Source organism: Amblyomma mixtum, chromosome 5, assembly GCF_055824585.1.
Source record: "Amblyomma mixtum isolate Tamu chromosome 5, ASM5582458v1, whole genome shotgun sequence".
NCBI lineage: Eukaryota > Metazoa > Arthropoda > Arachnida > Ixodida > Ixodidae > Amblyomma > Amblyomma mixtum.
Window position 1 is genome coordinate 142,520,984 of NC_143016.1, and position 24,408 is coordinate 142,545,391.

General features: G+C 48.5%; 1 protein-coding gene across 1 annotated transcript in view; it reads right to left on the reverse strand.

The window, feature by feature from the left end:
* Nucleotides 1–229: 229 nt before the first annotated feature.
* Nucleotides 230–24,408, reverse strand: part of LOC149343942 (arylsulfatase B-like) — a 65,258-nt gene continuing 41,079 nt past the window's right edge. The window contains exons 8-10 of the mRNA XM_089547107.1: nucleotides 18,411–18,682; nucleotides 4,689–4,868; nucleotides 230–370 (exon numbers count right to left, since the gene is read on the reverse strand). Of these exons, the coding sequence (XP_089403233.1) occupies nucleotides 230–370; nucleotides 4,689–4,868; nucleotides 18,411–18,682 (593 nt within the window). The remainder of the gene's footprint in view (nucleotides 371–4,688; nucleotides 4,869–18,410; nucleotides 18,683–24,408) is intronic.

Consider the following 24,408-nt stretch of genomic DNA (forward strand, 5'->3'; position numbering starts at 1 on the left):
ATCTGTGAAGCACAAGTAATAAGAAAATCGCTAACTATAGAACTCTTGTAGACGTTCTCAATTGATTTGATTCTTACCTTGGCTCTGCCCATTCTAATAAGTGGGACGGGGCGTCGTCAAGGTGTTTCGCAGCTTTCAGTCCTGGCTCCTTTGTCTACAAACACAAAATAAAGTGGAGCACCTTTACTGATCCCCTTCGATTGAAGAGCTTATGTTTATTGCGCTCTGCTCATAGCGGAACATCGTCCTTGCAAGTGACCCACGAGCCTCCATGACGTGACGGGAAGGACTCTGGGTCTTGTTTGAGGTTGGTGGGCTTGGCGGCGCCCTTCTTCAAAGCTTCAAGACGATCCTGCAGGCGCTTTACCACCTGTCAATAGGGGCGAAATTAAAAGGCAGCATTTGGTGTATACATGCTTGCCTTTTCTTTTTCATGTTTTATGCCTCAATGTAATATATGTGTATATCCAACCCACAGCAACTAACTCCACAAGGAGGCGAGAGTCAGCAGTAGGATCGCGGCGGGAGCTGCGTGTCTCCGCCAGCGTGTTGTGGCTCACTGCATAGACGTCTTTTTTTTGCGCCGGGAACGATGTTCATTAATTATTCTAGCTTCAATATTTCCGAGAGGACTAAAAACCATGAAGAAGACATAGTGCATACTACAGCTGTGATGACAGGCAGCATTTTAAGTACTTCATCAAGGAAATACAAGTATAAGCGCAATGATGATATTTTTAAGGCCTTCAAGTGATTTCATAGACTTAATACCCTTACATTTGGAATTGCTGCCGTGAAATTTGTCATCAGAAATCACCTAAAAGCAGATGCTATAAAATGGGGACGCATTCTCATTGTTGAACCAGTGATAGACAATAAAAATTATAAAACATAGCAATCTTTCTTCTTTGTAAACATCTTCCCTTGGGCTTATATTACTCCTAACAGATGTCTGACTTAAATGCAGAAGTTCTGGCTATTTCTACGAGTTACGTGGGCATGAGGGGTTGCTTTGCCGGGAGGTTTTCAAAAGCTTGCTGTTAGAACTTTAACTACGAAATATAAGTTAACTCTTCAGAAATTGCGAGGAGTCTGCGTGTTTCACATACAGAAAAATGGTAAAGCTGAGCTCGGAATGACTCTAGTAATTGAACTACATCCCTTTCAAGCCGTTTTGACTAGTTATTTGTATAAAACGTTCTGCCAATGAGTTCATAGAACGATTTCAAATGTGGCATATATTGTTTCCCCAGTCTTTTGGACGTATTAGGCAACTTGTATTAAAACTTAAAATCGCTTCAAGAAGTACTGTAAAGCAGTTTACTGACGAGAATTGCCGCCACTTGAAGCAAATGGGACACATTTGTCCCGCTTCTGCACAACGGGTTTAACCAACATGCTAATTAGCCTGTCTTAGCTGAGTTCTGATACGCTACGCCGCTTAAAATGCTACGCTCAAAAATAGGGTCTTCAACCTCAAAACACGCATTTTAAAAAATTGCAGAACTTGGGCAAAACACCCGGTATTAACAAACCATTCCAAAATAACTCTTTCGTTTCACAGAGCACCTGTAAAGGCATTCGGTCGTTCACCGCTGGCGAATGCTTTTAATAAGAGCATGAAACGTATGCAACCTCATTTAGAAGCAGATATATCTTCAAAACGGGCCGATAAATGTGTGTACCCCAAGCAGACGCTATATCAGCTGGCAGTTTCTCCGAATGGCACAAAGGTTCTGTTTGAGTCCGACATGCTGCCAGGTGCGCTATATTTGCTCATAATGCAGCCATTGAAACTAAACAGTATAGACAGCTCTATATTAAAAGCACTTCTGGAACGGCAATATAACCGAAAGAAATCAAACCGCGCACCGTCGCTGATTACCCAGCAGCAATACCGCCCGCTGACTACAGCGTTGCCCGCAATTATTCTCAAACACGGGGTTGCTCTGTGCATAGTAACACAGTCCATACATGCTCCGTTTCGTAATGACAAAATCTCAGCAAAGGTATCGCTTATTCCGGTAATTTCCTACACGTTTTAATCGGCCTACACAACAAGGCAACGCTTTGGCTCAGCTGCACAGAAAGGCTATTCCCGCTTTTGTGTAAAATGAGAGCGGGAAGAGCGACTTAAACACCGTTTATCGCGCAGGACTATGTGCATCTTGCATAAATTCACATTACTCGTTGACCTACACTCGCTACGATGATTTGGAAAGCACTACGCATACCTTTTTCCTCATTTCAAGGTCCACAACAGGAACCTCCCGCACAGAGCTTCCACACGGTAACAACCTGCACTTCCATTTAACTTCTCTTGACGAAGACAAAGGCCTTGTTTTAATGCACTGAATAGCTATCAACCTAGCCCGATGAGTTCATTGCAGTGAGTTCTTTTTGGTGCAGTTCGAAAACCCAGCCCTGTCTGCCACATATTTCGCATTCCATCGTAGTGGAGCAAGCACATTCGTTTTATGAGATTTAAGTGAAACCAAGTGAAGATTACTTAAAGCACTTCTCGAATTCCCGAAACTATAACTACCGTTCAAGCGTCACTCAGATTAAAACAAATCTTTCTCTACAATCATTAAGCACGCGCCGTGACATCGCTCTCCTAACACTATTTCACAAATATGCGCACTTCAATAGAACTACTTCATTTCAACTCGATGTCTCATCCCGCACGTCGAAAAGATTATATAATCAGTTTAGTTTTGCAAGAATATATGGTGACACATTGGCTTTCAATTCATCTGCACTATCACGAGCCATCAGATTATGGAATGATCTGCCAGACAACATCGCTTCCGCGTCTAATCTAGAATCTTTCCATTCTCAACTCATCACATATTTCACTGAAACCGTCATTTAGCACACCTACGTTCAAGTCTATTATTTTTTTTAAGCATGAAATGCTTTTAGCCCCCGTTGTCGGCAGTGTGGTGACGTCACGCCGAGACCGAGAGCCATCATCCGGGCACTGAAATCCACTCATCCGGGCACTGAAATCCAGTCATCCGGGCACTGAAATCCAGTCATCCGGGCACTGAAATCCAGTCATCCGGGCACTGAAATCCAGTCATCTGGGTACTGAAATCCAGTCATCCGGGCACTGAATTCCAGTCATCCGGGCTCTGAAACGAGAACATCCGGGCACCGTACGAGACTTAACGAGATTTAACGAGACTCTCTAAACCCTCCTACGCGACCGGCATGCAAGCGCCGGTTGATCTCCAAACGAGACAAAAAATAACTGCTGCCAGTGCCTTCTCAATGTTTATCAAGATATCAGTGGAGCTGTGGGTTTGATAATGCACGGAATTATAATTTCCGATTTCTAATAACGCGTGCAAAAAGCACATAAATGCCACGTTACACTTCGTTGTCATACGTGATCTCTTAGGGGCTTCGCGCATCGAAGCAAAGCCGCGCAGGCGCACAGGGGCCCGGGGGAGAAGCGCTGCGTTCAAAGGGCAAGGCATCGCGCCGAACGGGTGGTGGCGTTCCTCCCTTCCTTTACGGTGCGGTTCGGGTGTCCACCGAGATGGCAGAGAATTACTGCGCCATTTCCTTTCCTCAAAAAACCTTGCGGTCAAATGGCAAGGCATCGCGCTGAACGGGTGGTGGCGTTCCTCCCTTCCTGTACGGTGCGGTTCGGGTGTCCACCGAGATGACATTAGGCCCGTAAACATTTCATGCTTACTCTACTCTCGTTTACGGGAGAGGCAGAGATTTTTTTGTTCTTTCCTTTGCTGCTACACTCGTGCCATTCGGATGTTTTCTTACTTATGTTTGCCTGCCTTGTTTCCGTGTTTGCCTTAATCGCGCTATTTTGTTCCCGCGTTCGGTGAGCACATTATACTTTATTGTAGTGATTTATTTTGTGTCGCGTATTCTTTTTATCTTTTACTGTTGTTATTTCCGCGTTGTTTCTTCTTCTCCACTAATTTGTTGATATATTGTTTATCATGACTGTATGTTTCTCTTTTGTTTCCTTAGGTTATTAATGCACTGTATAGATTTATTTCTTTTTTATCATGGTCATATGTTCCCTTTTGTTTCCTCTGGTTTTAATGTACTGTATTATATTTTTTTTCGCCCCCCTTACACAATGCCCAATGGGCCTGTAAGGTATTTCAAATAAATAAATAAATAAATACACAATTTGCTCATCATTTTTAAAAATATATGCATGCAGCTTATCTCCCGCTGAAACGTGGATAACCAATCAAAAAGCATTTCCCAAGCCAGCTGTGACTAACACAAACAGCAGTCAAAACATCAAAGCAAATCAAAGCAAGTAGGCGGTTTTATATACTGAACAGAAAAGAAAATTTTGCATACGTTGAAAAACGCTCTTATAAGAATAATGTTTTTACCTGTTGGCACGAGGGCCAATGATCGAAATATTTGGTAGGCGAAATGGGTCAAATAAAATAGGCGAACACAATTTAGTGATTGAAATCCAAAATCATTGCGAGGACGTGGAACATACCGCATACCACGAACAACAATGATGAGTTTGGTGGCGGTGGACATTTTTACGCAAGTAGATAGTTTCGTCTAAGAACAGCGCTCAAAGTTGGCACAATGTTATCTGCATTTGGAGGAGGCGGACCTCATAAAGCGAGGCAAGAGTGATTTTGCGATATTTTGAGTATATGTGAATTGAACAAAGTACTCACATCAGGATTTTCATTTGCTATATCGTGGTACTCGCACGGGTCCTCGATGATGTCATAAAGACAGGGCCCCGGCACGGAGGCACAGTGCTTCTTGGTAGAATTCTCATCGCATTTCACAGGCACCGAGTAGACGTTATCTCCTAAGCCACATTTGGGGCTCACACCACAGCTCACGAGAACCTTTGTTTAGTAAATGGGAGAGAGAGTATCATATTGCCACGTATAATTGTAGTGTTTGTTCGTTCACGCTAAAGGCTGCAGGAAAGGGTTGTTATCACTTTTGTTCGTGGCGCGAGAAGCGACCAGACTAATCTCGATTGATCGCAGCCATGAAGGGCTGCATCTAGGTTTTTCTAGATTACTGTAGATGATCTTGTCCTGTTATCTGGAAGTTTCCTTGCCGCCTTTAAATTGAGCGATGCCGCGAGCGGCGGACATTCGTAGTTCGAAGATTGATGAGCACGCTTGTTGCTTACGCCGCCACCGAGTGATTCAGTCCTTTTGCGGGCGCAAGTCAGCCCAAATAAAGAGCTTCGTTTCCAAGTCTTTCTGGTGTCTTCCTGACCACTGGACTGCCGTCACTACAACGTGACATCTGGTGGAGGTGCGGGGTAGCCTCCCATGTTCCGGACACCCCCTACAAGTCGAGACGCCAGCCCTTTGAGTCATCTACCGCAGGACCTGAGTCCAGTCCACCGCGCAAGCCGACACCTGCAAGGGGACGCACCTGAGTTCGGGACCCTGCCGGACCCTACCCGGAAGCGAAAGCAAGTACCAACGTCCATCATGACCTTGCCCCAGACGACCACTCCAATCATTCTGCAGCAGCCCCGGGTGCCACCAACCTTCGACGCTTCGCCTGGCGCCGACCCCGAGGAATGGCTGGAGCAGTTCGACCGTGTGGCTGTCTTCAACAACTGGGACGACGCCATGAAATTTAGGTACGTCTTCTTCGCCCTGGAGGGACCAGCAAGAGTCTGGTTCGAGAATGAGGAAGCCAGCCTTGCCAACTGGGAAACCTTCAAGGAACAGCTTCTGAAGACCTTCACAAACGTCGTGCGAAAGGAGAGAGCCCAGCAGCTGCTACAGTCTCGCATACAACACCCAAACGAGACCGTTGCAGTGTATACTGAGGAGATGAAGCGTCTCTTCCGGCGTGCCGACATGAACATGAAGGAAGAAGAGAAGGTGAAGTTGCTTATGCGAGGAATTAAAGAGCAACTATTTGCCGGCCTCGTTCGCAACCCACCGAAAACCGTCGCTGAATTTGTAGAAGAGGCATCCACAATGGAGAAAACTCTCGACGCCCGAGCCCGCCAGTATGACCGCCAGCAGCGCTTTTTGTCAGCAAGCTGCATGGACACCGCTAATAATGATAACCTGCGGGAGGTTATACGTGAAGTTGTGCGAGAGGAGCTCCGACGGTTGCTGCCAACGGGAACACAGCCGCAACTTTCATCGCTCACTGACGTCATCCGGGACGAGGTTCAACAGGCCTTGGGTGTGACGCCGACACCCACGCAGCCTCTGCAGCCCCCAGCCATGACTTACGCCGCAGCTGTGCGCCGTCCTGCACCTCGACGACGGGACCCAAGCCCCTATCGCCCTCAGCCAGCTGCGTTGGACCGCCGCCCACTCGCCCCAACCCGCCCGTCCTACGAGCGACGCGCGCAGCCGAGGAAATGCGACGAGTGGAGAACTCCCGACCAGCGCCGCCCACTATGCTTCCACTGTGGCGAAGCCGGTCACGTCCTCCGGCACTGCCCATACAGAAGACTGGGCATCCGAGGGTTCTCTTACGACGCTCCACGACCCCGACCCGGCCAGCGACCAGCCGAAATCGAGGAGTTTTTACGTCGGGAAGAATACTCATCGCCGAGCCGCCTATCACGTTCCCCGTCGCCATCGTCCCCGCGCTTTGTTTCTCCTAGCCGAGGTTACGCCGTGCGTGGACGCTCCCCCAGCCCACGAAGGTTAAACTAAATAAAGCAGCCTCTGGAGGTGAGGTTGCTTCTAAGCGCAATGACAAAGATCCTCCATCGACGAGTACTCAAGACCATGCCTCAACTACGACGACAACACCGACGACGACAACACCGACGACGACAACGCCGACGACGACGACACCGACGACGACGCGGCCAGACTTGAAGCTTTTACCGCTGCCCAGTGAAGTAACGTCGCAGTACGCCCACCGCAGCCTCACTACTCGACGAAGCCGAGATCGGACACCGAAGACAACGTACAATACCAGAACACGAACAAGTGACCTTGAAGTTACGGTCGACGGTCACGCGGTTACTGCCTTGGTGGACACGGGAGCTGACTACTCTGTCATGAGTGGCCCACTCGCTGTCCGACTCAGGAAGGTGACAACAACCTGGGATGGCCCGCTGATCCGCACCGCAGGTGGCAACCTGATTACGCCGTCAGGACGCTGCACCGCGAGAGTTACTGTAAATGGGAGAACCTATGCGACAACCTTCCTGATCCTACAGCAATGCTCGAGAGACGTGATTTTGGGAATGGACTTCCTGAACGAACATCGGGCGATCATCGACCTTCGATCTAAGTCGATCAAGCTTTCCACGGAAAAAGCCATACCTGCTGCGACGAGCGCGACTCATCACGTTGCCTTAAACGTCCTCGATGAAGCATTGAGCGTGCCGCCCCGATCAAGTGTTCTCGTCGGCATAGGTACTGGAGACATCGAAAATGCCGAAGGTGTTATCGAGGGGAACACCCAGTTACTCCTGGATCGAGGATTGGGCGTCGCGAGGGGAGTCGCCGAAATCCGAAATGGCCGAGCCCAGGTGTTGCTAACCAACTTCACCGAAGAATACCGGCATCTAAACAAAGGAACGACGATCGCTTTCCTCGACGAGCTGGCAGACATCAGGGACGTATTTGCCCTACCCGACCAACCTGCAGAACTATCTGAACAAGGCCATCAACCCACGTTCGACATCAACCCAGCATTACCCCGGAGCAGACAAGACCAAATACGCAGTCATCTTCAAAGGTACACCGATTGCTTCTCATCAGCATCGAATGTGCGACGAACCCGGCTTGCCAAGCACCACATTGTCACAGACGAACACGCACGACCACTGCGACAGAGCCCCTACCGCGTATCGCCGTTAGAACGCCAAGCTATCCGCAAGCAAGTTGAGGAAATGCTTCGTGACGACGTCATCCAGCCATCGAGGAGCCCCTGGGCAGCACCGGTCGTCCAAGTGAAAAAGAAAGACGGCACCCTTCGCTTTTGCGTCGATTACCGCCGCCTGAACAACATTACGAAGAAGGATGTCTACCCCCTCCCCCGCATCGACGATACACTGGACCGGCTGTGCAACGCTAAGTACTTCTCATCGATGGACCTGAAGAGCGGCTACTGGCAAATTGAAGTCGACGAAAGAGATCGCGAGAAGACTGCGTTCATCACGCCAGACGGACTCTTCGAGTTCAAGGTGATGCCATTCGGCCTCTGCTCTGCCCCAGCGACGTTCCAGCGAGTAATGGATACGGTGCTCGCAGGCTTGAAATGGCAGATTTGCCTAGTCTACTTAGATGACGTTGTTGTCTTCTCCTCAAGCTTTGAAGACCACCTCAGAAGGCTTCGGATAGTGCTGGAAACGATCAAGTCTTCAGGCCTGACACTGAAACGAGAGAAGTGCCACTTCGCTTACGAGGAGCTGCTGTTCCTTGGTCACGTCGTAAGCAAGGATGGAGTTCGCCCAGACCCCAAGAAGACGGCTGCGATCGCAGAGTTTCCACAGCCTAATGACAAGAAGGCTATACGCAGATTCCTTGGTATGCCCTTATTACCGGCGATTCGTCAAGAACTTTTCGCGCATCGCTGAACCTTTGACCCAACTTACCAAGGCTGACGTGCCTTTTAAATGGGAAAGGCCGCAAGAGGAAGCTTTCAACGAACTGAAGCGCCGCTTACAGTCCCCTCCTGTGCTCGGGCACTTTGATGAAAACGCCGAAACCGAAGTTCATACCGATGCAAGCAGTGTGGGCTTAGGAGCGGTCCTCGTTCAGAAAAATGGCAGACAAGAGAAGGTTATCGCGTACGCTAGCCGTTCACTGTCGAAAGCCGAGGCCAACTACTCGACCACCGAGAAAGAATGTCTCGCCATTATTTGGGCCACGTCGAAATTTCGCCCCTACCTGTACGGACGACCATTCAAGGTTGTGAGCGATCACCATGCTCTGTGCTGGCTAGCCAATTTGAAAGATCCCTCCGGCCGCCTTGCTCGTTGGAGCCTGCGCCTTCAAGAATTCGACATAACTGTAGTCAACAAATCTGGCCGCAAGCATTCCGACGCAGACTGCTTGTCGCGAGCCCCCGTCGACGCAGCACCGGAAGAGGAAGACGACGACGCTTTCTTAGGACCGGTAAGCGCGAGCAGTTTCGCGCAGCAGCAGCGCTCGGATCCTGAGTTGCAAAGCCTGGTTGATTATCTGCAAGGCAAGACCGCATCGCCTCCCCGAGGGTTCAAGCGCCAGCTGTCGTCCTTCGTCCTTCACAATAATGTCCTTCAGAAGAAGAACTTCGCGCCCAACAGGACAGTGCATCTTCTTGTCGTGCCCAAAAATCTCAGGCAAGAAATTATGCAGGCATGCCATGATGAGCCGACTGCAGGGCATCTCGGGATTGCTCGCACGTTGCACCGCATTCAGGAGAAGTACTATTGGCCGCGGTTAGCTACCGATGTTTCGCATTATGTGAAAACGTGCCGTGAGTGTCAACGACGCAAAACGCCTCCGACTAGACCAGCCGGACTCCTGAACCCCATACCACCGCCAACTAAACCCTTTCAGCAAATCGGGATGGACCTACTCGGCCCCTTTCCTACTTCATCATCAGGTAACAAGTGGATCATCGTGGCCACCGACTACATGACCCGCTACGCCGAAGCAAAAGCGTTGCCTAGTGGTACCGCAACAGAAGTTGCAAAATTTTTTGTCGAACAAATTCTCCTCCGACACGGCGCACCCGAAGTACTAATCACAGACAGAGGAACAGCATTTACAGCGGAACTGACGCAAGCCATTTTAAAGTACAGCCAGACAAGTCATCGGAGGACAACTGCCTATCATCCGCAAACCAACGGACTCACAGAGCGTCTGAACAAGACCATCGCAGACATGCTCTCCATGTTCATCGACGCCGAACACAAGACGTGGGACTCTATTCTGCCCTACGTGATCTTCGCCTATAATACTGCCACCCAGGAGACAACCAGGTTTACTCCATTCCAGCTGGTATACGGCAGGAAGCCCACAACAACACTCGACGCAATGCTCCCGCACGTTTCCGACGAAGACAACCTCGACGTCGCCGCCTACCTTCATCGCGCCGAGGAAGCCCGAAGACTTGCACGGCTTCGCATTCAAGACCAGCAGCACACCGACGCCCGACGCTACAATCTGCGCCGACGAGACACGCATTACAAGCCAGGTGATCGGGTTTGGATATGGACGCCAGTTCGCCGCCGCGGATTTAGCGAAAAGTTGCTGCGACGCTACTTTGGCCCGTACAGGGTTCTCCGTCGCATCGGTGACCTCGACTATGAAGTCATCCCCGACGGCATGACAGCATCTCAGCGACGCCGCCCACGCCCGGAAGTCGTACATGTCGTACGCCTGAAGCCATATTATGAACGCTGATGGACTCGAAGTTTCATTCTCCGTGTTTATTTTCATTTTAAAGCATCGAGACGATGCTTCTTTGGAAGGGGGCTAATGCCACGTATCATTGTAGTGTTTGTTCGTTCACGCTCAAGGCTGCAGGAAAGGGTTGTTATCACTTTTGTTCGTGGCGCGAGAAGCGACCAGACTAATCTCGATTGATCGCAGCCATGAAGGGCTGCATCTAGGTTTTTCTAGATTACTGTAGATGATCTTGTCCTGTTATCTGGAAGTTTCCTTGCCGCCTTTAAATTGAGCGATGCCGCGAGCGGCGGACATTCGTAGTTCGAAGATTGACGAGCACGCTTGTTGCTTACGCCGCCACCGAGTGATTCAGTCCTTTTGCGGGCGCAAGTCAGCCCAAATAAAGAGCTTCGTTTCCAAGTCTTTCTGGTGTCTTCCTGACCACTGGACTGCCGTCACTACAACGTGACAATATTACGGGTTTTTAATTGCCACAGTTGAGCAGTAATCTTTACTTGCCATACACGTTGCGCAAAATTGGGTATAGTACAAGACTACCGCAAAGCTCCACCAAAGATGCACGCTAAAAATAGGAAAGAAGCTTGGCGTGCTTTTTTTTTTTAAGGAATCAAGCTCGTATACCTCATTCCACTAGCCATAATCTTCAACTTTCCCGATTTGGTGCCCACAAAAACAATTTTCCGCATCCATCAGCAATACAATGTGCAATGAAATGTACTCAGCCATAGGATTACCACTTTCAACCGCCCAGCGCGCTTTCTGAAAGCTGGAACAGATCATCTTTGAACGTAAAATCGCGCCATAACCATCGCGAATGATTTTTTTCTTACCAATCCACCGCTTTCGTAATACCTGAACTGAACTAAAACAGTGCAACGAACGAAAGAAATTGTTACTCAACAACGTCTTGATTCCTGGCTCTTTCATCCCCTCAATACTACATCTGTGCTACCTAGCGCCGCTCTCTCTCAAGGACTTCTCACGTACGCTTTCCTGTAATGTCCCCGCAAGCCAGCACTGCTAAGCACTACACATCCGAAAAAAAAGGGTCTTCTACGTGCAGCTTTCAGAATGTATGGAGCTCTTTTAAGGCGGAAGCCTTTAATGCCTCAACGTCATCATCATCATCATCAAAACGTTTATTTCCACCGAAATGAGACTCCTTTTTGGACCCCCCGGCACGCAGGCCTAAGGGAGCCCTACTTAGGAGCCTCGCAAACTAAGGTCTGGTGAAGACACATTGTCTCTTCACGGCCTCAGCCGCCAGGCGGATGGCTTGTTGTTGCTTAGTGGGGTCCTCGCTCCGCAGCAAGGTCTCCCAGGCTTCTCTATCTTCTATATTTTGCTCGGCGCCCGGGCTTCCAGCACATTCCCATATGACATGGTCGAGAGTGCCCCTCTCCCCGCACGTTATACAATATTGGTCTTTCTCCTCTTTGGAGATTGTTGTGTATACCCAGAAGGGGCTTATATGATTCCCCCCTTGCAATCTTCTCCACGCAATTGCCTCCTCTTTTGCGAGGGAACGGTCGGGCGGCGGATAGACCCTCCTGCTCAGCTTATAATGTTCCGTGATCTCGTGGTATGAAATTAGGCTATCTTTCATGTCTATGCGGGAGGGCTGCTCTGCGGCCGCCCGGTGATAGAGAGCTCGGGCAAGCTCGTGTGCAGCCTCATTTCCTGCAATAGACTCATGCGCTGGGATCCATATTATCTCTATGTTATGTTCTATCGGCCTCGCCTCGAGGACGTGTTTGGCCTCTTCCGAGATTCTTCCTTTCGCGAAGTTTCTTACTGCAGTTTTGCTGTCACTTAAAATCGTCGTGGCCTTGGTACCGACGCAAGCGAGCGCTATCGCCAACTCTTCCGCCGCATTGGCATCTCTCGTGCGGCTCGAAGCCGCTACCGTTGGTACTCCTGCCCCGTCGACCACAGCGGATACAGCCGCCCCGTGCTGTCCGCACGCCGCGTCTACGTACGCCACCTGGTCTGCCGGTCGCTCCTTCATCTTCCTCTCGTAGGCCTTAGCCCTATGTTCTCGCCTTTCCTTGTTATACACGGGGTGCATGTTCCGCGGCATAGGTGGGACGCATATCTTGGCCCTGATTCCTGCCGGGATGTTTACCATCTTGTGCGTGCTACTTTCTGGCCGGATTCCTACCCATTCGAGTATTGTCCTGCCCGTTTCAGACTGGCCGAGCCGTTCTAATTGGGATATCCTCACCCCCTCTGCCAGCTCAACCCATCTGTTGTGTACCCCCATTTTTTCAAGCCGCTCCGTCGACGTAGATATCGGAAGTCCCAGAGCTCGCTTGGCGCATTTCCTCAATATTCTATCTACCTTCTCTATTTCTGCCTTGTTCATGTTTAGGTACGGCGTCGCGTAGCAGATTCGACTTATTACGTACGCCTGCGACATTCTCAGGAGATTCCTTTCTTTTAGTCCTCGCCCTTTTACCGCTACCCTCCTGAATATGCCTACCACTTGGTCTGCATATGTGGCTAATTTCTTTATGGTATTGGTGTTGTTGCCTTTCTTGTTGATAAACATGCCTAGGATCCTCATTTCCTCGACCCTGGGCACTTCCAGGCCTCCCACCACCACTTTAATTTCTACGTCTCTCTTGTTCCTGCTGTTGCTATTGTACACGAAGAGCTCCGACTTCTGCGGTGAGCACGCCAGGCCTCTTTCGGCCGCGTACTTCACCACTACGTCTGCTGCCCTTTGAAGACTCCACTCAATTTCCGCGTCGCTTCCGTTATTCATCCACATGTTTATGTCGTCCGCGTACATGCTGAATTTTAGATCAGGGATCTTGTTCAGCATGGCCGGGAGACCTCTCATCGCTATGTTGAATAAGAACGGGGACAGTACGGCGCCTTGCGGGGTACCTTTGCTGCCCAGCCTTATGCCGGGGACTCTGCGTCGTGGAATTTAATCACCGCCTTCCTCCCTTGGAGAAAGTCCTTGATGTAGTCGTATGTTCTCTTGCCCACGTTTACCTCCTCCAGACCTCTGAGCACCGCCTCGTGTCGGACGTTGTCGAAGGCCTTCGTGAGGTCAAGACTTAGGATCACCTTGGCATCTAATCCTTTCTTGTCTACAATGTCATGTTTGAGTCTGAGCATTACATCCTGCGTGCTGAGCTTAGGTCTAAAGCCCACCATCTCGTGCGGCCATAGGTTTCCATCTTCCATGTATCTCGTTAACCTCGTTTGCACTACGTGCTCCATGAGTTTCCCCACGCAAGACGTTAGCGAGATCGGTCTTAGGTTTTCCAATTTTGGTTCTTTTCCCGGCTTGGGGATGAGAACAACCTCTGCCTGCTTCCATTCCTCTGGCAATTTACCTTCCGTCCATACTTTGTTCATGTACCGCGCAATTGCATCTATCGAGTCGTTGTCTAGATTCCTGAGCATGACATTGGATATTTTATCCGGGCCAGGGGCCGAGCGATTTTTTAGCTCAGCGATAGCTGCTCTGATCTCCGCTACCGTAATGTCCGCGTCTAGATCTTCATTTTCCGCTCCTCCATATTCTGCCTGTCGTACTTCTGTCGCGTCCCCTATGTAAATGTCCCTGAGTCTGTCCATCAGCTGTTTGTCCGTCCCCTGGAAAGCGTGTCTCGCTTTCACTTGGTTAGCGCTCGCTGCCTGTTTAGATTTTCCCGGGTCGAGGAGATGCCGCAATATATTCCACGTCTTTGCTAGGCTCATGCCCCTTTCCATTTCGTCGCACCTGGCGTACCAATTTTGCTCGTTTAGTTTAATAGCATACGTTTCCATTTCCTTGGTGTGTCTGGCTAACGAACGCCTTAAATTTCGGTTCCATTTTTGAGACTTGAGTCTCTTCTCGAGCCTTTCCTTCTCCTTCCACATGCTCATTAGCTTGCTATCCATTATCTCCGGTGCATCTTCCCCTTCAGCAACTGCTTCCGCGTGCCTGGCATCTTCCCTCAGCTGTTTTGTCCAGTCTCCTATGTCTCCAATTTCCTTAGCTTTGTGGCTTCTGCGAATCTCCCGGAATTTGTCCCATTCCACTATTCTCGCCTGTTTGAGTTTCCGTAGCTTGATTCCTTCTCCCAGCTTCGTAGCTACGATGAAGTGGTCACTACCCAGATTTTCTCTGGTGTTTGCCCATTCTACCCTGCCTGCATTTTTACTGAAGGTGAGGTCCGGCGCGGTGTCTCTACTTACACTGCTACCTACTCTAGTGGGCGCACATGGGTCGGTATGCAAGGTAAGTCCGAGATTTTGGGACTCCTCAAGGAGATGTCTGCCCTTCGGATCTTGCCTCGCGTACCCCCATTCCTGGTGTGCCGCGTTAAAGTCCCCCACGATCACCAACGGGCTCTGGCCGGCCAGTTTGATGGCTTTTCTAAATATCGTTCCGAATTTCATTTTCTTCTGCTTCGGGTTGCTGTAGATGTTAAGCAGAAATATGCTTTTTGCTCTCTTGCGTCCCGTAATCATTTCTAGCATTACCGCTTCTATGTCCCCCGTACTCACTTCGTGCTCTAGGGTTGCTATATTCCTTTTCACCAGCGTGGCCACCCTGCATTTTTCACCCCTATCGCTATAGAAACTTTGGTATCCGGCCAGTTTTACCTGATTTCCCCCAGTTTCCTGCAGCGCTATAGCAATTGGTTTGTCTTCTACATGTTGCACGTGGTGCTGTAATAGCGCTCGCTTCCGTCGGTACCCTCGGCAATTCCATTGCCAAATGGTGGCGTTCTCTTTCTTACTTTGATTCCTGTCCATTGTTGGAAAAAACTACACTCTCCGTATTCGCCATCCTCTCAGTGAGGCCGTTTAATGCCGCTAGGATCTTGTCCATTGAACCCTTAATGTCCCCTAGAGCGTTTAACCTTACATTCACTTCCTGCATCTGCGTTTCCAGCCTATCAATGTTGCTTCCAAATTTACTCGTTAGCTTCCTCTCCAGCGTCACAAGGGGGTCGGTCTCGGGCGCCTTTCGCTTTATCGAAGAGGGTCTAACCGCCTCCGTATCCATTTTCTCGTCTGCTTCTTCTATCTCCGGTTTCGCCTCCGGCAATTTTCGCGCTGCCGCTTGCGTGGGAGGCGCCACCGACCTCGGCTTATTGTTTACTAATTCTGCTATCATTTTCCTCAGCTCCGCAATTTCCGTTCCTTGCCTCTTTAATTCTGCCTCTTGTTTCCCTATCTTCGCCTTCAACTCTGCATTTTCCTTCCTCAGCGCTACTGTTTCTGGGTTAGCCTGGGTGACCTTGCTCGCGAAGCTTACCGTTTCCTCGGGCCCCGTCTTGGGTAGTCTCGGGTCCTCCCTGGACGGCAGGCTTGGGAACTCCTTCTTGTCCGTGAGTCTCGCCCCGGGCTCGGATCTCGAGGGCGTCCCGGATCTGGACCTTCCCTTGGGCCCGTCCTTGGCCTGCGCTGCTCCGTCTTTCCCATCTTCTTGTCTAGTTGCGTCTTTCGTCGCCACGACCGGCTTCCTATACATCTTCCTACACTTGCTGTCGCCCAGCATGTGGGCTCCCCCGCACAGCTGGCATACGGGGATGCACGTGTGTCCCTGCTCCGGATTCTCCTTGCCGCAGCCTCGGCACTTCAGTTTTTTCGGGTCTGGGCATACATCAGCTCTGTGTCCCAGTAGGCCGCATGTCACGCACACTTCTAGCTTCTTCTTGTACAACCAGCATTTCTTGAAAGATCCCAGACACTTCACCCGCCAAGGCACCTCGCTTCCCTCGAAGAGAATCAGCAGGGAGCCGGAGTCCCCGAGTCTCCGTACGCCCAATATCGGCGGGTTCGCGTCACAGTCCAATGTTTCCCTGATTAGCTCCATACTCATGGTCATAGGAATTCCGTGTATGACTCCCTTGCCCGCGCCGTCCGGCATCGGTGCATGGTTGTTTACTTTCACAGTCTTCCCTCTGATTGTCAGTTTCTTGGCGTCTTGGTACTTCACAGCCCTGTCCTCGCTTGCTGATGCAACGAAGATGGTTTGTTGTGTCATGTTTATCGAGACCACGTCTTCCTTCATAAGCACCTTCGGATCCACCCCTGCTTCTTGCGCTAGCGCGTTCGCAACTTCAAATTCTTCCACGTTCCCCCACGTCGCCGTTATGCCGCCGCTCGGTCTGAGGAGCAGCTTTATAGCGCCTTTTGGTAGGTCTATTATTTTCTTTTCCACCGCTTTCTCCGCCAGCTTCTTCCCTAGTTTGGGCTTGAATTTTCCTAGGCTAGGTTGCTGCTGCGCATTTCTGTTGCCGCCATCTTCATCCGGTATATACCTTTTGCTTCTCGTTTAAACCAGCCGGTTTGAAAACCTGACTTTTCTGCTTCATCTTCTGGCGCCGTCATCTCGACGCAATCCTCCTCTCGTTCCTTCTCATCAATTGCCACCTCGGCCAGCTCCGGTATCTTGCGTGCGTCGGGGAGTCCCCGACCACGTTGCGATGGTTGGTCGAACGCTAGGCTTAGCGCTCGGCTCCTACGAGGCCGCACAGAAATGGCGATAAAATCATGAAAACGGGCCTACCATCAAAAACTTGTATCCCTTCGAAGCTCCGTTGCTCCGGCAAACGGCTATTGAAGTCTCAGAGTCCTCCGCCTTCAATATTTTCCGTTGTCGATCAAGTTCGCGGGAGCTCATGCGGAGCACACCCGCCACACCACCAGACGCCGCGTCTCCTTAATGCCTCATCGTTGTAAGCAGGAACTGTCGACAGAAATGTCACGCTTTTCAGTTGGTCGAAACGGTCGTGACGTCACAGTGCGCGAATTTCAAACGGGGCTAATTGTATTTTGGCTACTAACCATGCAACCTATTAAAGGGATCGTATAGTGATGCTCCAAGTAAGTTTAACTGAGTTTAGTCAATTGCTTACTTAACCAATTAGTCTAATTAACCTTTCTAGTCAGACCAGATAAATAAAGAAAACCGAGTAGGAAATTAGCCGAGCTGGGGAATCGAACCCCAGTCTCCGGGAGTGCGAGTCGAGCACGCTACCGCTCCGTCATGCCTGCTCGATGGTTTTGAATGAATAATGATGATGATGAAAAGCCTTTATTTAATAAAAGAGGTGAGGCTTTCTTAAAGAGCCCCGCAATGGGTGGAGTCCCTATTCCGGGACCCCATTGGTCGAAGCCGCCAGCTTAGCCCTCTCGACCAAAGCCTTTTGGGCCTGAAGGTCCGAGCAGCCAAGCACGGCCGCCTCCCATTCCTCTCTGGTAGGGTTGGGGTGGGGGGAGAGAGCTGAGTTGCGCTGGCAAGCCCAAACCATGTGGTAGGTGTCAGCCACCTCGCCACAGTGTTTGCACCTGCCAGTGAACGCGGGATCGAAGTGTTTTAATACTGCCGGGTTTTAATCTTCGTCCCTTCCCGTTACGGCGAGGTTTAGGTGTCCACCGAGATATGAGAGACAGATACATTTCCTTTCCTCAAAAACCAATTTACCGACGAGCAAGGCGTATTTGTCCGCGTTTCAGATTGGTCGAAATTGTCGTGACGTCACAGCGCCCGAATTTTGACGGGTGTCCACCGAAATATGTGAGGCAGTTACTGCTCAACTTTCTTTCCTCAAACACAATTTTCGACTAGTGTCTACTAAGATATGTGAGACAGTTACTGCGTAATGTCCTTTCCTCAAATACAATTTTCACTTTCTTCATTACGGCCCCTCTTTCTTCTTTCACTCACACTTCCTCCCTTCCTGTACGGTGCGGCTCAGGTGTCCACCGAGATGACGGAGATTTAAAGCCCCATTTCCTTTCCTCAAAAAGCGTTGCGTTCAAAGGGCAACGCATCGCGCCGAACGGGTGGTGGCGTTCCATGGACTCCGTGGCAGCGCTACAACACGCTGTCACGTTCCGCTCCTAAAGGCGAAGCTTAAGCGTCATTAATTGGCAGTTAATTAATGCACCAACAAAATGTACAGTGAACAATCGCGTAGCAGAATGCAGCACTCAGGCTTTCGCCTTTCACCACTTCAGCCGCTAAAGTTCCTCGTAGATTTTCCTTCATGTGTATTGTATTTTTACGTCGTTACAAACCTTGTAAGCCTGAGAACTCTGGCAACTTTGACGTGCGCGCTCAGCCTCCTGTGCTGCAGGCTCTCGTGCACCGGGTATGTTGATCCAGTGCGACACACCACCCGGAAAGTGGCCAAAGATGAGCTTATATCGGTCTTGGATTATAGCCGCATTGTTATCAATTGGGTTTATGTTCAGGAGGACTTCGCTTCGGGGTGCAGCATTCCCGGGATCCTGCAGAGACTGCAAGTGGCTGACGCCGTCGATTCCAGCCAGCCGTGACAAGTCCCCACCTATGTGAATCATAGTTCGTGGAAACGGTGGGTCACAGATTTGCACAACGGCATAAGAAAATCTGCTGAAAGCTGCTCACGCGCATCGGCGGGGTCAAATTCGTTACGTTTTGTTAGGCCATTCATCATCATCATCATTAGGTCAACTATGCCGTCTGCAACGCAAAGGCCTCTCCCGTATCTATGTAATTAACGCTATTCCGAGCAAGCCGCGGAAACCTTAATGCGTCAAACGCCGCCCCTGCTTTTGCTTGCGATCTCTAAGAATTCAGACGTTCGACTTTTTTTGCATTCGCATGACATGCCCTACACAAGCTCCCTTCTGTTCGTCAGGACGAAAAACGCCTCTTAAAGGTAAACATCATTTTGCTTTCCACAACTGGCTGCGCTGACCTCCATTTAAGTTCAGCCTAACAGCCGGTAAGCAACAGCTGTTACAGGCTTTCTTCTTGAGGTATAGTGGTAAACAGCCTTTCATGACTTTTGAGTATCTGTCAGCGGACCTCCACCGCATAGTGGTTCTCCTCGTTAATCCACTCTCACCATACGGATGTTCGGTCACTACCCGAGTATAATATAGATGTATAACCTCACAACTTCCAACCCGTCAACTCGTATCTAAGTATCTTTTCTCTTATGAAGCTGTTGAATATTGCGTAATGTTTCTGCATAACACTTAAGCCCACCTTTCAGCTGGTTCTTTCTAGGTTCTTGATCATGCATTGCAGTTTGTCCCCCTGGGGTAGTTATCAAGGCAATGCAGCTAGCGGCTAGCAGAAACCTAAGGTAATCTCTATCAATTCTTATCCCAAATTCTTGGTCATTCAGTTCTCTGAATGCCTCCTGAAAATACGCGGTGAATGACAGGAGAGAATTATGCGTCTCCCTTTTTGACACCATTCCTATTGAGACTGTATCTCTTCCTGTAAGGAGGACTATGATGGCTGTAAAGCCGACATAGATATTGTTTCCAGATGTTTAGCATGTATCTTCAACACCTTGATTGTGTAGCCTGCATGATTGCTAGTGTTTCCACTAAGGCTTCCCCGTTTGGTTTCCAGCACGTTTGGCTGCGCAGTTCTTGCTATTTTTGTTTTTGCATTTTGCCTAGCTGATTTTCTGATTGTGAAAGCTTACATATGCGTAGCTCCCACAATAAAATTCAGTTGAAGTTTGCACCCGTGTGCGTGCGTGCGTGTGTGTGTGTGTGTGTGTGTGTGTGTGTGTGTGTGTGCGTGCGTGTGTGTGCGTGCGTATGTGTGTGTGTGTGCGTGTGCGTGTGTGTGTGCGCGTGTGTGCGTGTTTGCGCGCGTGCGTGCGTGTGCGCGTGTGTGCTTGCGTGCGTGCGTGCGTGTGTGTGCGTGCGTGCGTGTGTGCATGTGTGTGTGTGAGTGTGTGTGTGTGTGTTGCTCGTCCTGTGCGTTGAGTGCGCAAAACATTTCCATAAAAAATGCTTTCTCGCTGCCTGTAAAGATCATACACATAGGTGCTGGTTATAAATTCAGAATTTCTGTAGGGACAGTCGGCTGATAGGTGTGTAGTTTTTCAGATGCTTGGAGTCCACTTCGTTGTCTAATAAAAGCAGACAGAGGATAATTTAAGTTGTACTGTATCGATAAGGCACCGCGTTCTAATCACAAAGCTCCCGCTCTCACGGCAACGAGAGTTGCTATTCAAAAACACCAAAACTACGAAATACAGCTGTTCCCCTCAGCGGCCAATTTCGAAAAAAACATGGAAGCGTTGACAGCAATTTCTAGGAGCGGATGCCAGATGCTAAGTCACAGCGCCATGCGCATAAAATTGATGGCAACAAGTACAGCCTTTGTCAAAAGTTTGGAGCCCAGGGGGTTTTCTTTTGAGCCACACTGTGTCGTTCTTAATGGATCTCTAGCGCTCCAAATTTCCTGGACATGAGAAGATTTCCGGTACTGTCTCCTGCAATAGGTAGGACTTCCATAAATGCTCCTGGAGTCCCAATATAAAGCTTGGAAGTGAACCCCCTGGGCTCCAAACTTTTGACAAAGACTGTACATGTCCCTAGAAGCTTCATGAGCTTGATTCATGAGTTTGACTCCTTGATTGAGGAAGCCAGTAGAAAATCAGAAGTGCGACAAAAGCAAAGAAGTTGAACGTCTTATATGCTTTTATTCTGCGAGGTGTCCGGTTCTGCTTGGATCAAGTAGAGAATTTTTGGGCATAAAGTTTTCATACTGCAACACTGTAAGGTACTGTCATAGAAAGATTGAAGATAATGGCCCGTTCATCCGATGTGCACCAAAATATTTTTCTTTTATATTTGTCCTTCGCTTGCATCGAGTAGTTGAGACTACCATAGAAAAACAATGGGGCACTTTTTTGACGATAGCAAACGCTTTAATAGCAAAAATTGCAAGCCTGTTTCTCCTGAATGACCCTTTTTCAAAATGTTAGCCTTTTCTTAAGATTCTCGTATACTCTAGGTCGCGAAGTGTTCCGCATACACGAAGGCCACTTTCTCGAGCAAAATCTCCCTTCAACAGACCTGCACTTACCACATCCTCACCAGATGCCTTCCCGCTTCGCGCTAGGTTATAAAGCTAGCTTTATTTATCTTTACCGGCAGGATGTCATACGTCATTATCGTCTCCATACGTCATTCATACGTCCTTATCATCTCCATTATTTCGGCTACTGTACAAAGCTGAGAAGAAATGCTCGAAGGCCCTATCTGATACATATGTTTAATGACAGTGCCATGCTGTCTCTGAGGGGATACAACTGATTTTTGCGAATGTCTAGTTTCCTCTTGGCCGCTTTTATGCTACCTCTGTTGTTTAGAGCACATTCTGTTCGTCCATTCTCTCAATATTATACATTGCTATGCCAGCTATCTTGCGCTTATTGATTAATATTTACAGTTCTGAGACATCGATTCTTTCACAGAGAAATAGATGTATTGATATTTTGGGGGGTTCTATATTGCCACGTATCACTGTAGAGTCCGTTCGTTCGCGCAAGGCCGCACAAAAGGGGTGTTATCATTTTTGTTCGTGACGCGAGAAGCGACCGGACTAATCTCGATCGTTCACAGCCATGAACAGCTGCATCTACGTGTTTCTAGATTACTCTAGATGATCTCGGCCTGTTATCTCGAAGTTTCTTTGCCGGCTTTAATTTGAACGGTGCCGCGAGCAGCGGGCATTCGTAGTTCGACGACTGACGAGCACGTTTGTTGCTTACGCCGCCGCCGAGTTATTCAGTTCTTTTGCGGCCGCAAGTCAGCCCAAATAAAGAGCTTCGTTTGCAAGGCTTGCTGCTGTTTTCCTGACTGCTGGATTGTCAATTGTCGTCACTACAACGTGACAATATATTACATTTATTTATTTATTTATTTATTTATTTATTTATTTATTTATTTATTTATTTATTTCATTACCCTCAGGGCCAGAGGGCATTACAGAAGGGAGAGGGTTACACACAAAAGTGCAACAAAAAATACAGATGTAAATACACTTAAAAATTAGACATAAATGAAGCTCACTGAAAAAACGAACAAACAGGTTACGTCAAAACATTTAGCAAATTAACAGCGCATATCGCAAAATAAAAACAACAACAAAAAGCAGCAGCATACAAGAAAAAGAAAAACGACCAGAAAAATCACGTTCAAAAGGCAGTAACATGCTCGCATATAGAACAAGCGGAACAACCATAAAAAAAAAGATGACAGTGTTAAGGATTCTCGAGTTTATGACAGCAGCAGGTTGGCTACAGCAGATTTATACGTAGAAATATGAGAAATTTCGACGATAGATGTTTCGTATACTGACAGCTTTCCCATATCCTGCGCAGCCACTCTACTCTCAACTTTGACTGCGCTCTCGGTGATGCGATTTGAGAGGTTACCATTAATCTTCTTAACCCCGCAGTCGTCATGCACGGTTTAAAATTGGAAGACACACTTAAGGCCGGCCTTAAGCGGAAGGCGCAATATCGTCAATGAGTTAATCACCAAATGTTTTTGCGATTAGCATTTTAAAACGTAATTGCTCCTACTTGCCTATTTCGACTGCAATAGTATTGGTTTCTTTCAAGTTGTACTACTTCAGTCCGGTATCATATGTATTATACTATGCCACAATTTTTAAATGCCATATGTACTGGCAGCGTACCGTTAGAAAATTGTAGCCTGCGTTCTATTAAAGCTTGGTTCCCGCAATAGCTATTTCTATATGAATGATACAAATGAGATACTATATAATATTTGGTTATTTTTTCTTTCCCTTATGTTTGTTTTTAAAGTGTCAGAGTGTAAATTGATATCCCATTATTTCAGTATGCTGTAGGTTCGCTATATGCCATGTACTCTACTCTACTGAAGCGAAAATAGTTCGCATTTCTCTGGGTCTTTATGATGTAAACAAAAATGAAATAAATGTAATTTGCGGAGTGGATCCTTTTCTAATATACATTCATAGGTCTCTGGAGGTTCTCACATCATTCCTGACGTAGTGGTGCAGCGGTTAAATGAGTCACCACTGCTCTCCGATGGTAGGTGCTGCCTCCGGTAGTGCTACTGACCGATCTAAGTGACTCACTTGATATCTAGGTTGCTCGTCACAGTAGGTTCTCGCGGGTTTTTGCTAACGGCTAACAGCACCGACGACAGCGCCAGAATTTCTGCCACATGGGCTCCTTAATGGTATCGCGTTAAAGTGAAATATCTGTTGTGAAGCGATATCCTTAACTACTCTACTTTCCATCTTACCGCTTATACATTGATGGACATTTTCTTGTGTACTGGTGTATTCCGTTCTCTCTTAATGTTTAGCCTAATTCCAGAGCCTTCCATTTTGTGATCACTGCAACTCACCTTACCGAGCACCTCCACATCCTGCACGCAGTCCGAGCACCTCCACATCCTGCACGCAGTCAGAATGCGCGCAGAGCATGGTCTCTTTCATATTTAGTCTTGGCGTGCGAGCTCTTTCGCATTCATTTAAGGGTTTCCCGTTTCCAGAAGAAGATATTCAAAATCCTCTAATTATGGCGTTTTGTTAGTTCTACTAATAGCTCCGAACTTTTATTCCTACATCTTATGCCCTAACTACCTACTTGCCGGTCCTCCTGCCTGCATCTCGCCTACCTAGTGATTGAAGTTGCCCCTCACTACAGTGCAGTGCATTTTCACTTTACGATAATTGCCGCCCTTTTGTTGGTACTGTAGACTTCGTTAGGTTGAGAGCTTTATCCTCATTGATCTGTAATGACACGGTACTCCTCGTCTGTCCGCTGAGACACTATAATATACGCGCCCGCCCTATAACACTGCATTTCCTTTCTTTGTGCTCCTAACTTAGTCCAGCCCTTTGATATCACATTTAATGTCAGCTAATTCTTCAACAGCACTAATAGCTAGTACAAGGATCAGGAGGACTATTATTCCTTCTATATTCTATCTTTTGCGCTTTCTGCATTTACCGTAAGAGAAATACACATTTTTTGCCCACGCCGGTTGGTACGCCCACAGCAGAAGAATAACGGCACAGTTAGGAAAGGAAACTCTCCATTGGAGATATTGTGCCCTCCATTAATAAACCGAGTTTAAAAAGAACAGCTCAGCGACTGTGGATACAGCGACTCGCTTGCTTGCCAATCGTCGAGGCTGGATCGACGGCACTGCTATGTTTTAACTTCTGAGTGCGTGGTGGATGAAATGAAATGCAAACGACGAGTGTACGCGC